The sequence below is a fragment of the Oncorhynchus tshawytscha genome, linkage group LG06 (assembly GCF_018296145.1).
Source record: "Oncorhynchus tshawytscha isolate Ot180627B linkage group LG06, Otsh_v2.0, whole genome shotgun sequence".
In the NCBI taxonomy this organism is placed as follows: domain Eukaryota; kingdom Metazoa; phylum Chordata; class Actinopteri; order Salmoniformes; family Salmonidae; genus Oncorhynchus; species Oncorhynchus tshawytscha.
Genome location: NC_056434.1, coordinates 1,325,887 through 1,341,008, shown reverse-complemented (window position 1 = coordinate 1,341,008; position 15,122 = coordinate 1,325,887). Strand labels below are relative to the sequence as shown.

General features: G+C 48.2%; 1 protein-coding gene across 1 annotated transcript in view; it reads right to left on the bottom strand.

Moving 5' to 3' along the window:
* Window positions 1–607: 607 nt before the first annotated feature.
* LOC121846637 (gamma-tubulin complex component 5-like) overlaps window positions 608–15,122 on the bottom strand; it is a gene marked incomplete at its 3' end in the record, with an annotated part of 28,696 nt that continues 14,181 nt past the window's right edge. Inside the window, 7 exon segments of the mRNA XM_042322799.1 lie at window positions 608–692; window positions 933–1,115; window positions 2,345–2,533; window positions 6,257–6,455; window positions 9,352–9,617; window positions 10,746–10,861; window positions 12,364–12,566. Of these exon segments, the coding sequence (XP_042178733.1) occupies window positions 608–692; window positions 933–1,115; window positions 2,345–2,533; window positions 6,257–6,455; window positions 9,352–9,617; window positions 10,746–10,861; window positions 12,364–12,566 (1,241 nt within the window).

The following is a 15,122-nucleotide window of genomic DNA, read 5'->3' as shown; positions in this document are numbered from 1 at the left end:
CACAGAAACGTGAAGGGAAGGACACCACAGAAACGTGTAGGGAAGGACACCACAGAAACGTGAAGGGAAGGACACCACAGAAACGTGAAGGGAAGGACACCACAGAAACGTGAAGGGAAGGACACCACAGAAACGTGAAGGGAAGGACACCACAGAAACGTGTAGGGAAGGACACCACAGAAACGTGAAGGCAAGGACACCACAGAAACGTGAAGGGAAGGACACCACAGAAACGTGAAGGGAAGGACACCACAGAAACATGAAGGGAAGGACACCACAGAAACGTGTAGGGAAGCACACCACAGAAACGTGAAGGGAAGGACACCACAGAAACGTGAAGGGAAGGACACCACAGAAACGTGTAGGGAAGGACACCACAGAAACGTGAAGGGAAGGACACCACAGAAAGAAGAAACTTCGGGACCTTTAATCCGGCGAAAAAATTGTCAGGGAAAAGTCGGATCTGCAGCGAAAATGTTATCAGTATTGTGGATAAGGTTGGTAGGAGACTCACCTTGTAACTGAGGGTCAAACCATCCAGATTATTAAGTCTGTTTCTACCACAGCCAACCTGTTATCATGTGGATAAGGTTGGTAGGAGACTCACCTTGTAACTGAGGGTCAAACCATCCAGATTATTAATCGGCTGTTTCTTTCTGACTGGGTCTATCGTCTCCAGGAAGATGGACAACCTGGAAAACAGACATTTTTCTATTACTTTATTGTGACAATAAATTCAATGCCATCAAAATGGAAAAACATCACAACTATATGCCTATCACTATTGTTGATATTACATCCTGTGTGATCAGTTAGCCTATCAACTCTGAAATCTCTCAAAACCAGAGCAAAGGCTAACCAATGAGAGCCCAGTCAGTGTGGGGTGTAACCAATGAGAGCCCAGTCAGTGTGAGGAGGTTGTGTTGCAGTACCTGCTGCTGTCCTCTGGACACCGCTGTCCCACAGCTTCCTGCAGTTGAACGTTGAGGAACGCCAGCTGCTGCCAGCTCTCCTTCTCCAGGACCTTATCAAAGATGGCTGTATAGAAGTCATACATGGTGTCTCCTGCCTCCAACAGGAAGTAGTTCCTCATGGCCTGAAGGTACTCCAGCAGTCTGGGGGTTAAAGGTTAGGGTGAGTATAGGGCCTATAACAGCTGTAGAAGTCATACTGGGGGACCTCAGCAGTCTGGGGGTTAAAGGTTATGGAACTATTAATGAGTCCCAATTGATACGATATTCTCTATATAGTGCACTACTTTGACCAGGGCCAATAGGGCTGTGGTGCACTTTATAGGGCAGCCCAACCATCTTATTGGAGATCTACTGTCCTGTAGGTTATCAGCCCAATCCTAATTTAGCATATCTGATTCAGCTAGTTAAGGTCTTGTTGAGCAGCTAATTAGTAGAATCATGTGTGTTAAATTAGGATTGGACTGAAAACCTACAGGACGGTAAATCTCCAGGAAGAGGGTTGGACTGAAAACCTACAGGACGGTAAATCTCCAGGAAGAGGGTTGGACTGAAAACCTACAAGATAGTAGACCTCCGGGAAGAGGGTTGGACTGAAAACCTACAGGACAGTAGATCTCCAGGAAGATGGTTGGACTGAGAACCTACAGGACGGTAGATCTCCAGGAAGAGGGTTGGACTGATAACCTACAGGACAGTAGATCTCCAGGAAGAGGGTTGGACTGAAAACCTACAGGACGGTAGACCTCCAGGAAGAGGGTTGGACTGAAAACCTACAGAACGGTAGATCTCCAGGAAGAGGGTTGGACTGATAACCTACAGGACAGTAGATCTCCAGGAAGAGGGTTGGACTGATAACCTACAGGACGGTAGATCTCCAGGAAGAGGGTTGGGCAGCCCTGATATAGGAAATAGTTATCAACAGTAGTGCACTATATAGGAAACAGCGTGTCATTTGGGATGAAGCCTATACCCACTCAATGATACGGTACCTGGTATGTTTCAATCACCTTAATTGATGAATGAAGTACAAGGGAAGAATGAATACCTGGCCCTGGAGGACTAGAGACATGAGACAGAGTACTGACTGACAGACACCTGGAGGACTAGAGACATGAGACAGAGTACTGACTGACAGACACCTGGAGGACTAGAGACATGAGACAGAGTACTGACTGACAGACACCTGGAGGACTAGAGACATGAGACAGAGTACTGACTGACAGACACCTGGAGGACTAGAGACATGAGACAGAGTACTGACTGACAGACACCTGGAGGACTAGAGACATGAGACAGAGTACTGACTGACAGACACCTGGAGGACTAGAGACATGAGACAGAGTACTGACTGACAGATGTATTGAGTTTACCTGTAGTCCTTCTTCAGGGTGGTCATGAGGTTGCCACAGCACTCAATGTATCTCTTCTGGATGTGTGGGTAGAGGCAGGAACGCAGCGTCAGCTCAAATGTCTGACACGTCACCGACTCAGACGAACGGTCCACGATCACGTCACCGCCTGAGAACCTCTCGTGGAAGTCACTCTGCTCCAGGTACAGCCTGGTGGGGGGGATTAGGAGTTACCAGAGCTGGGTTACTCTTTCTGGAGCCACCAAACAAGCTAAAACTTAACATAATCAAGATATTTTAATTCAATTATAGTTTTTCCACTAATTGGTCTTTTGAACAATTTGTATTTTATTTCACCTTTATTTTACTAGGCAAGTCAGTTAAGAACAAATTCTTATTTTCAATGGCGGCCTAGGAACAGTGGGTTAACTGCCTGTTCAGGGGCAGAACGACAGATTGTAACACAGATTTCCAACACTCTAACCACTAGGCTACCCTGCCGCCCCCAGGTAGGCTAGTTGAGAACAAGTTCTCATTTACAACTGTGACCTGGCCAAGATAAAGCAAAGCAGTGCAGCACAAACAACAATACAGAGTTACACAAATAAACAAGCGTACAGTCAGTAACACAATAGAAAATAAAGATTTTTCTATTTATGCACAGTGTTCAAATGTAGAAAGGGGGAGGTAGCGAAAATAATTACAATGTAGCATTAATACTGGAGTGATAGATGTGCAGATGATGAATCTGCAAGAAGAGATACTGGGGTGCAAAAGACCAAGAGGGTAAGTAATAATATGGGGATGAGGTTGTTGGATGGGCTATTTACAGATGGGCTGTGTACAGGTACAGTGATCGGTAAGCAGCTCTGACAGCTGGTGCTTAAAGTTAGAGAGATATGAGTCTTCAGCTTCAGTGATTTTTGCAATTCGTTCCAGTCATTGGCAGCAAAGAACTGGAAGGAAAGTTGGCCAAAGGTGGTGTTGGATTTGGGGATGACCAGTGAGATATACCTGCTGGAGCATGTGCTACGGGTGGTTGTTGCTATGGTGACCAGTGAGCTGAGATAAGGCGGAGCTTTACCTAGCAAAGACTTACAGATGACCTGGAGCCAGTGGGGTTGGCGACCGATATGTAGTGAGGGCCAGCCAACGGCGTGTACACGTCGTAGTGGTGGGTAGATTATGGGGCTTTGGTGACAAAACGGGTGGCACTGTGATAGACTACATCCAGTTTGCTGAGTAGAGTGTTGAAGTGGCTGCAGGGGTGCTGAGATGATGGCCAGGGTAGGGGTAGCCAGATGGAAAGCATGGCCAGCTGCGGAAAAATGCTTATTGAAATTATCGATTTTCGTAGATTTATTGGTAGTGACAGTGTTTCCTAGCCACAATGCAGTGGGCAGCTGGAAGGAGGTGCTCGTATTCTCCATGGACATTACAGTGTCCCAAAACATTTAATAAGTGTTTTGGAATAAGTGCAACAGGAAGCAAATTTCTGTTTGAAAAAGCTAGCCTTAACTTTCCTAACTGCCTGTGTATATTGGTTCCTGACTTCCCTGAAAAGTTGCATATCGTGGGGGCTATTCGATGCTAATGCAGAACGCCACAGGATGTTTTTGTGCTGGTCAAGGGCAGTCGGGTCTGGAGTGAACCAAGGACTATATCTGTTCATAGTTCTACATTTTTTGAACGGGGCATGCTTATTTAAGGTGGTGAGGAAGGCACTTTTAAAGAATAACCAGCATCCTCAACTGACGGAATGAGGTCAATATCCTTCCAGGATACCCGGGCCAGGTCGATTAGAAAGGCCTGCTCGCTGAAGTGTTTTAGGAGCATTTGACAGTGACGAGGGTGGTCGTATGACCGCGGACCCAGTGTGCACTCAGGCAATGAAGCAGTGATCGCTGAAATCCTGGTTGAAGACAGCACAGGTGTATTGAGGGCAGGTTGGTCAGGATGATATCTAAGAGGGTGCCCATGGTTACGGATTTAGGGATGTACCCGGTAGGTTTCTTGATGATTTGTGTGAGATTGAGGGCATCCAGCTTAGATTGAAGGACGGCCGGGGTGTTAAGCATATCCCAGTTTAGGTCACCTAACAGTACGAACTCTGAAGATAGATGGGGGGCAATCAGTTCACATATGGTGTCCAGGGCACAGCTGGGGGCTGAAGGGGGTCTATAAACAAGCGGCAACGGCGAGAGACTTGTTTCTGGAAAGGTGGATTTTTAAAAGTAGAAGCTCAAATTGTTTGGGTACAGACCTGGATAGTAAGACAGAACTCTGCTGGCTATCTCTGCAATAGATTGCAACTCCGCCCCCTTTGGTAGTTCTATCTTGTCATAAAATGTTAGTTAGGGATGGACAATTCAGGATTTTTGGTGGCCTTCCTAAGTCAGGATTCAGATACGGCTAGAACATCTGGGTTGGAGTGTGCTAAAGCAGTGAATAAAACAAACTTAGGGAGGAGGCTTTTAATGTTAACATGCATGAAACCAATGCTTTTACGGTTACAGAAGTCAACAAATGAGAGCGCCTGGGGGATGGGAGTGGAGGTAGGAACTGCAGGGCCGGATTCACCTCTACATCACCAGAGGAGGAGTAGGATAAGGGTATGGCTAAAGGCTATAAGAACTGGTCGTCTAGTGATTTTGGAACAGAGGAGGAGTAGGATGAGGGTACAGCTAAAGTCTATAAGAACTGGTCGTCTAGTACGTTTGGAACAGAGGAGGAGTAGGATGAGGGTACGGCTAAAGGATATAAGAACTGGTCGTCTAGTGCGTTTGGAACAGAGGAGTAGGATGAGGGTACAGCTAAAGGCTATAAGAACTGGTTGTCTAGTACGTTTGGAACAGGGAGTAAAAGGAGCAGGTTTCTGGGCGCGGAATAATAAATTCAAGACAACGTACAGACAAAGATATGGTAGGATGTGAATACCGTGGAGGTAAACCTTGGCATTGAGTGACGATGAGAGATTTTGTCTCTAGAGGCACCATTTAAGCCAGGTGCCGTCACTGCATGTGTGGGGGGTGGAACATAAGGGCTAGCTAAGGGATAATGAGCAGGGCTGGAGGCTCTACAGTGAAATAAGACAAAAATAACTAACCAAAACAGCAACAGACAAGGCATATTGACTTTAGGGAGAGGCATGTGTAGCCGAGTGATCATAGGGTCCAGTGAGTACCTAGGCGAGCTGGAGACACGGTGATTCAGACAGCTAGCAGAACGGGGCTATCAGAAGGCTAGTAGATGGGCCTCAGGGGGACGTCGCAACGGGAGAGTCTGTTGAAACCCCCTCGGGCGGTCACGTCGGCTGACCAGTCGTGATGGATAGGCGGGGCTCCTTGTCGGCAGCAAAGGATCCAGGCCAATTGGCAAAAGAGGTATTGAAGCCCAGGAATTATCTTATGGAATTCTTTGGCTAGCCGGGAGAAGGGCCTAGCTCGAGGCTAGCTCCAGGCTAACTGGCGCTTGCTTCAGGACAGAAAACCCTCGGACGGTTAACTCGGTAGACCAGTTGTGATGAATCAGCGGGGCTGAGGTTCCAGGCCAATTGGCAAAAGAGATAATTGAAGCACAAGGATTGCTTGAAGGAATCTCTTCGGCTAGCTGGGAGATGGGCCTAGTTTGAGGCTAGCTCCAGGCTAACTACTATCTAGTTATTGGCTAGCTCCTGAAGGGGTTCCGGTTCAAAAGCAGATCCATACCACATTGCGTGAGGCGGGTTGCAGGAGAGTATGTTCAGTCCGTAGATGGAAAATGAGATAAAAAAATATTTTAAAAATATATACGAAGAAAAACGATGTATACAAGGGACGGGACAAGACAATCAAAACAGACATCCCCACTGCTACGCCATCTTGGAAATGTTTCATCCCTATCCCACGCCGCCTCGGTCCCTACCCCGCTCCAAGTATACTCTCCTCCACTCACCTGGCGAAGTTGATGGCCAGTAGAGGGTCATGTATGTCATCCATCTGTAGATGCTGAGCTACAATCGACTGCATCTTGATCAGGCTCTGCTTAGTGGCCTGTTGCTCGGTGACCGTATCCACGGGGGAGTCGACCCGGCAACGGAGGCGGGACTGAACAGACTCCAGAAAAAGAGTGTACAAGCTCTTCCTTTCTGCATCTAAAACATACAGAGAACATTAGGAATCCAAGCAGTAAGCATCTAAAACACACAGAGAACATTAGGAATCCAAGCAGTAAGCATCTAAAACACACAGAGAACATTAGGAATCCAAGCAGTAAGCATCTAACACACAGAGAACATTAGGAATCCAAGCAGTAAGCATCTAAAACACACAGAGAACATTAGGAATCCAAGCAGTAAGCATCTAAAACACACAGAGAACATTAGGAATCCAAGCAGTAAGCATCTAAAACACACAGAGAACATTAGGAATCCAAGCAGTAAGCATCTAAAACACACAGAGAACATTAGGAATCCAAGCAGTAAGCATCTAACACACAGAGAACATTAGGAATCCAAGCAGTAAGCATCTAACACACAGAGAACATTAGGAATCCAAGCAGTAAGCATCTAAAACACACAGAGAACATTAGGAACCCAAGCAGTAAGCATCTAACACACACAGAGAACATTAGGAATCCAAGCAGTAAGCATCTAAAACACACAGAGAACATTAGGAATCCAAACAGAAAGCATCTAAAACACACAGAGAACATTAGGAATCCAAACAGAAAGCATCTAAAACACACAGAGAACATTAGGAACCCAAGCAGAAAGTATCTAAAACACAGAACATTAGGAACCCAAGCAGAAAGCAGGTGTTTTGTACCATACGGCCATGCTTCGCTAGATTATAGCTCAAGGCTTAGGGATGATAGGAACAATTTTATGGTTCCATAATACTGTATATTCTGAAAAACACAAACTGTGTTTTTCAGGCATAAGCAGTACTCAAACTCCCCTGTCTCCCTTCTCAAACACATCTCTCTGTACCACACTCTGCACTAGAAACACTAGCCTGGTGACCAATTACAGACCAGCAACAGACCAGCTAAAGATGAACTACAGAACAGCTACAGATCAGCTAAAGATGAACTTCAGACCGGCTGCAGACCAGCTAAAGATGAACTACAGACAAGCTACAGACCAGCTAAAGATGAACTACAGACAAGCTACAGACCTCAAGTGGAGCCATCGGTCTGCTCAGCCTCTATAGACCAACACTGACCTCTAGTGGAGCCATCGGTCTGCTCAGCCTCTATAGACCAACACTGACCTCTAGTGGAGCCATCGGTCTGCTCAGCCTCTATAGACCAACACTGACCTCTAGTGGAGCCATCGGTCTGCTCAGCCTCTATAGACCAACACTGACCTCTAGTGGAGCCATCGGTCTGCTCAGCCTCTATAGACCAACACTGACCTCTAGTGGAGCCACCTGTCTGCTCAGCCTCTACAGATAAACACTGACCTCTAGTGGAGCCATCGGTCTGCTCAGCCTCTACAGACCTACACTGACCTCTAGTGGAGCCATCGGTCTGCTCAGCCTCTACAGACCAACACTGACCTCTAGTGGAGCCATCGGTCTGCTCAGCCTCTATAGACCAACACTGACCTCTAGTGGAGCCATCGGTCTGCTCAGCCTCTACAGACCAACACTGACCTCTAGTGGAGCCATCGGTCTGCTCAGCCTCTATAGACCAACACTGACCTCTAGTGGAGCCATCGGTCTGCTCAGCCTCTATAGACCAACACTGACCTCTAGTGGAGCCATCGGTCTGCTCAGCCTCTATAGACCAACACTGACCTCTAGTGGAGCCATCGGTCTGCTCAGCCTCTACAGACCAACACTGACCTCTAGTGGAGCCATCGGTCTGCTCAGCCTCTACAGACCAACACTGACCTCTAGTGCAGGCATCGGTCTGCTCAGCCTCTATAGACCAACACTGACCTCTAGTGGAGCCACCTGTCTGCTCAGCCTCTACAGACCTACACTGACCTCTAGTGGAGCCATCGGTCTGCTCAGCCTCTACAGACCAACACTGACCTCTAGTGGAGCCATCGGTCTGCTCAGCCTCTATAGACCAACACTGACCTCTAGTGGAGCCATCGGTCTGCTCAGCCTCTATAGACCAACACTGACCTCTAGTGGAGCCATCGGTCTGCTCAGCCTCTACAGACCAACACTGACCTCTAGTGGAGCCATCGGTCTGCTCAGCCTCTACAGACCAACACTGACCTCTAGTGCAGGCATCGGTCTGCTCAGCCTCTATAGACCAACACTGACCTCTAGTGGAGCCACCTGTCTGCTCAGCCTCTACAGACCTACACTGACCTCTAGTGGAGCCATCGGTCTGCTCAGCCTCTACAGACCAACACTGACCTCTAGTGGAGCCATCGGTCTGCTCAGCCTCTATAGACCAACACTGACCTCTAGTGGAGCCATCGGTCTGCTCAGCCTCTATAGACCAACACTGACCTCTAGTGGAGCCATCGGTCTGCTCAGCCTCTATAGACCAACACTGACCTCTAGTGGAGCCATCGGTCTGCTCAGCCTCTATAGACCAACACTGACCTCTAGTGGAGCCATCGGTCTGCTCAGCCTCTATAGACCAACACTGACCTCTAGTGGAGCCACCTGTCTGCTCAGCCTCTACAGATAAACACTGACCTCTAGTGGAGCCATAGGTCTGCTCAGCCTCTACAGACCAACACTGACCTCTAGTGCAGCCATCGGTCTGCTCAGCCTCTACAGACCTACACTGACCTCTAGTGGAGCCATCGGTCTGCTCAGCCTCTATAGACCAACACTGACCTCTAGTGGAGCCATCGGTCTGCTCAGCCTCTATAGACCAACACTGACCTCTAGTGGAGCCATCGGTCTGCTCAGCCTCTACAGACCAACACTGACCTCTAGTGCAGGCATCGGTCTGCTCAGCCTCTATAGACCAACACTGACCTCTAGTGGAGCCATCGGTCTGCTCAGCCTCTACAGACCAACACTGACCTCTAGTGGAGCCATCGGTCTGCTCAGCCTCTATAGACCAACACTGACCTCTAGTGGAGCCATCGGTCTGCTCAGCCTCTTTACAGTCCAGGTTCTTGAGGAGCTGCATGCTCTTCCCAGCCATGATGATCTGTTTGAGGACCGGCTTGAGGAAGGACACCATGGTGAGCTGAGACTTCGATCCCTGCTCCCCTGCGCTGCTCCCGCTGGCTGCGTCACTCAGCTTGTCCTCGCTCTCCACCGTCTCGGAGATACTGTACAAGGTGTAGGTGGCATACCAAAAGTCTCTGTGATTCACTGGTACGTCTTTGTTCCTGGGTTGGGAGATACAGACAAGGTAGGGGTCAGGACCATTGATTTATATATACACACTAGATGACTAATATAGGGGGTGCTGTGTTGAAGCCAACACGCCTCCATCTTGGTACCCCCCACTTTATGAAGGTCTACATTCATTTATACCATGTTTATTCCATTACAGACACTGTACATTGTACTATGTGAGCTTTTATATACAAATCATATCATAAAAACCACATTGAAAACCTGGTTGTTTTATTCAATTCAGAATTTGAAGAGGCATGTCGTATGGAGCCATGTCACATGGATATTCTCATTTTGGAAAAAGCCTTTTCAGTGTTAAAATAGGATCAACTAACAGACATATAATATGTCTCTAAAATGGCACCCTATTCCCTGAAATGCACTATTCCCTATGGGCTCTGGTCTAAAGTAGTGCACTATTCCCTATGGGCTCTGGTCTAAAGTAGTGCACTATTCCCTATGGGCTCTGGTCTAAAGTAGTACACTATTCCCTATGGGCTCTGGTGTAAAGTAGTGCACTATTCCCTATGGGCTCTGGTCTAAAGTAGTGCACTATTCCCTATGGGCTCTGGTCTAAAGTAGTGCACTATTCCCTATGGGCGCTGGTCTAAAGTAGTGCACTATTCCCTATGGGCTCTGGTCTAAAGTAGTGCACTATTCCCTATGGGCTCTGGTATATAGTGCACTATATAGGGAATAGGGCTCTGGTCTAAAGTAGTGCAATATATAGGGACTAGGGCTCTGGTCTAAAGTAGTGCACTATATTGGGAATAGGGCTCTGGTCTAAAGTAGTGCACTATATAGGGACTAGGGCTCTGGTCTAAAGTAGTGCACTATATAGGGAATAGGGCTCTGGTCTAAAGTAGTGCACTATATAGGGACTAGGGCTCTGGTCTAAAGTAGTGCACTATATAGGGAATAGGGCTCTGGTCTAAAGTAGTGCACTATATAGGGAATAGGGCTCTGGTCTAAAGTAGTGCACTATATAGCGAATAGGGTGACGACAGATGACACCCAACACTGTCAGGACATGCAAAGAGAGCCTTCATCACCGGCCCATGTACCCTGAGTGCCTAAATATTTTCATGACATGGCCAGAAGCGAGGCTTGTTCCATACCTCTGAATGATGAACTCTTTAGCGGGGTCAAACAGGTGACCATGAACGATCCATTCATCCACGATCTCTAGGTATGGTCTGACTGTCTCTGTCCACAGAGAGAATAACAGAGCCACCTAGGTCAGAGGTCAGGGTAGTTAGACAGTTACACACCTGGCTGTTTGGAGTTTATTAACTCTCACTCAAAGACATGCACGAAACCAAACACACTCACAGACACGGTCACAGACACACACACACTCACAGACAAGGTCACACACACACTCACGGTCACACTCACAGACACGGTCACACTCACAGACAAGGTCACACTCACAGACACAGACACACTCACAGACACGGTCACACTCACAGACACGGTCACACTCACAGACACGGTCACAGACACAGACACACTCACAGACACGGTCACACTCACAGACAAGGTCACACTCACAGACACAGACACACTCACAGACACGGTCACACTCACAGACACGGCCACAGACACAGACACACTCACAGACACACTCACAGACACGGTCACACTCACGGACACGGTCACACTCACAGACACGGTCACACTCACAGACACGGTCACACTCACATACACGGTCACACTCACAGACACACTCACAGACACGGTCACACTCACAGACACGGTCACACTCACAGACACGGTCACACTCACAGACACGGTCACAGACACGGTCACACTCACAGACACACTCACAGACACGGTCACACTCACAGACACACTCACAGACATGGTCACACTCACAGACACGGTCACACTCACAGACACGGTCACACTCACAGACACGGTCACACTCACAGACACGGTCACACTCACAGACACGGTCACACTCACAGACACGGTCACACTCACAGACACACTCACAGACACGGTTACACTCACAGACACACTCACAGACACGGTCACACTCACAGACACACTCACAGACACGGTCACACTCACAGACACGGTCACACTCACAGACACGGTCACACTCACAGACACGGTCACACTCACATACACGGTCACACTCACAGACACACTCACAGACACGGTCACACTCACAGACACGGTCACAGACACGGTCACACTCACAGACACACTCACAGACACGGTCACACTCACAGACACACTCACAGACACGGTCACACTCACAGACACGGTCACACTCACAGACACGGTCACACTCACAGACACGGTCACACTCACAGACACACTCACAGACACGGTTACACTCACAGACACACCCACAGACACGGTCACACTCACAGACACAGACACACTCACAGACACGGTCACACTCACAGACACGGTCACACTCACAGACACGGTCACAGACACGGTCACACTCACAGACACGGTCACACTCACAGACACACTCACAGACACGGTCACACCCACAGACACGGTCACAGACACGGTCACACTCACAGACACGGTCACACTCACAGACACACTCACAGACACGCTCACAGACACGCTCACAGACACGCTCACAGACACGCTCACAGACACACTCACAGACACACTCACAGACACACTCACAGACACACTCACAGACACACTCACAGACACAGACACGGTCACACTCACAGACACAGACATGTAAACACAAACACTCACGGCCTGTTGGGATGCCTCTCCCACGCTGTCGTACTCTATGATAGCCTTGTACAGTGTGTTGAGCAGGTGTGAGGCCCGCACCACGTTAGGGGTCTCAGGGGGGACCTCTGCCACACCCGTACAGAACACCTTGTGGAGCACCTTGATCTGGGCCAGGTGAGGGGTCAGTCTGTCCAGCACCCCCGCCAGGGTCACCGTCTCATCTACAGAGGTTATAACAGAGTCACCGTCTCATCTAGAGGTTATAACAGGGTCACCGTCTCATCTACAGAGGTTATGACAGAGTCACCGTCTCATCTACAGAGGTTATAACAGGGTCACCGTCTCATCTACAGAGGTTATGACAGAGTCACCGTCTCATCTACAGAGGTTATAACAGGGTCACCGTCTCATCTACAGAGGTTATAACAGGGTCACCGTCTCATCTACAGAGGTTATGACAGAGTCACCGTCTCATCTACAGAGGTTATAACAGGGTCACCGTCTCATCTACAGAGGTTATAACAGAGTCACCGTCTCATCTAGAGGTTATAACAGGGTCACCGTCTCATCTAGAGGTTATAACAGGGTCACCGTCTCATCTACAGAGGTTATAACAGAGTCACCGTCTCATCTAGAGGTTATAACAGGGTCACCGTCTCATCTAGAGGTTATAACAGGGTCACCGTCTCATCTACAGAGGTTATAACAGGGTCACCGTCTCATCTACAGAGGTTATAACAGGGTCACCGTCTCATCTACAGAGGTTATAACAGGGTCACCGTCTCATCTACAGAGGTTATAACAGGGTCACCGTCTCATCTACAGAGGTTATGACAGGGTCACCGTCTCATCTACAAAGGTTATAACAGGGTCACCGTCTCATCTAGAGAGGTTATGACAGGGTCACGGTCTCATCTAGAGGTTATAACAGGGTCATCGTCTCATCTAGAGGTTATAACAGGGTCACCGTCTCATCTAGAGGTTATAACAGGGTCACCGTCTCATCTACAGGTTATAACAGGGTCACCGTCTCATCTACAGAGGTTATGACAGGGTCACCGTCTCATCTACAGAGGTTATGACAGGGTCACCGTCTCATCTACAGAGGTTATAACAGGGTCACCGTCTCATCTACAGAGGTTATAACAGGGTCACCGTCTCATCTACAGAGGTTATAACAGGGTCACCGTCTCATCTACAGAGGTTATAACAGGGTCACCGTCTCATCTACAGAGGTTATAACAGGGTCACCGTCTCATCTACAGAGGTTATAACAGGGTCACCGTCTCATCTACAGAGGTTATGACAGGGTCACCGTCTCATCTACAAAGGTTATAACAGGGTCACCGTCTCATCTAGAGAGGTTATGACAGGGTCACGGTCTCATCTAGAGGTTATAACAGGGTCACCGTCTCATCTAGAGGTTATAACAGGGTCACCGTCTCATCTAGAGGTTATAACAGGGTCACCGTCTCATCTAGAGGTTATAACAGGGTCACTGTCTCATCTAGAGGTTATAACAGGGTCACCGTCTCATCTACAGGTTATAACAGGGTCACCGTCTCATCTACAGAGGTTATGACAGGGTCACCGTCTCATCTACAGAGGTTATGACAGGGTCACCGTCTCATCTAGAGGTTATAACAGGGTCACCGTCTCATCTAGAGGTTATAACAGGGTCACCGTCTCATCTACAGAAGTTATAACAGGGTCACTGTCTCATCTAGAGATTATAACAGGGTCACCGGCTCATCTACAGAGGTTATGACAGGGTCACCGTCTCATCTACAAAGGTTATAACAGGGTCACCGTCTCATCTAGAGGTTATAACAGGGTCACCGTCTCATCTAGAGGTTATAACAGGGTCACCGTCTCATCTACAGAGGTTATGACAGAGTCACCGTCTCATCTACAGAGGTTATAACAGAGTCACCGTCTCATCTAGAGGTTATAACAGGGTCACCGTCTCATCTAGAGGTTATAACAGGGTCACCGTCTCATCTACAGAGGTTATAACAGGGTCACCGTCTCATCTACAGAGGTTATAACAGGGTCACCGTCTCATCTACAGAGGTTATGACAGGGTCACCGTCTCATCTACAAAGGTTATAACAGGGTCACCGTCTCATCTAGAGAGGTTATGACAGGGTCACGGTCTCATCTAGAGGTTATAACAGGGTCACCGTCTCATCTAGAGGTTATAACAGGGTCACCGTCTCATCTAGAGGTTATAACAGGGTCACCGTCTCATCTAGAGGTTATAACAGGGTCACTGTCTCATCTAGAGGTTATAACAGGGTCACCGTCTCATCTACAGGTTATAACAGGGTCACCGTCTCATCTACAGAGGTTATGACAGGGTCACCGTCTCATCTACAGAGGTTATGACAGGGTCACCGTCTCATCTAGAGGTTATAACAGGGTCACCGTCTCATCTAGAGGTTATAACAGGGTCACCGTCTCATCTACAGAGGTTATGACAGAGTCACCGTCTCATCTACAGAGGTTATAACAGAGTCACCGTCTCATCTAGAGGTTATAACAGGGTCACCGTCTCATCTAGAGGTTATAACAGGGTCACCGTCTCATCTACAGAGGTTATAACAGGGTCACCGTCTCATCTACAGAGGTTATAACAGGGTCACCGTCTCATCTACAGAGGTTATGACAGGGTCACCGTCTCATCTAGAGGTTATAACAGGGTCACCGTCTCATCTAGAGGTTATAACAGGGTCACCGTCTCATCTACAGAAGTTATAACAGGGTCACTGTCTCAT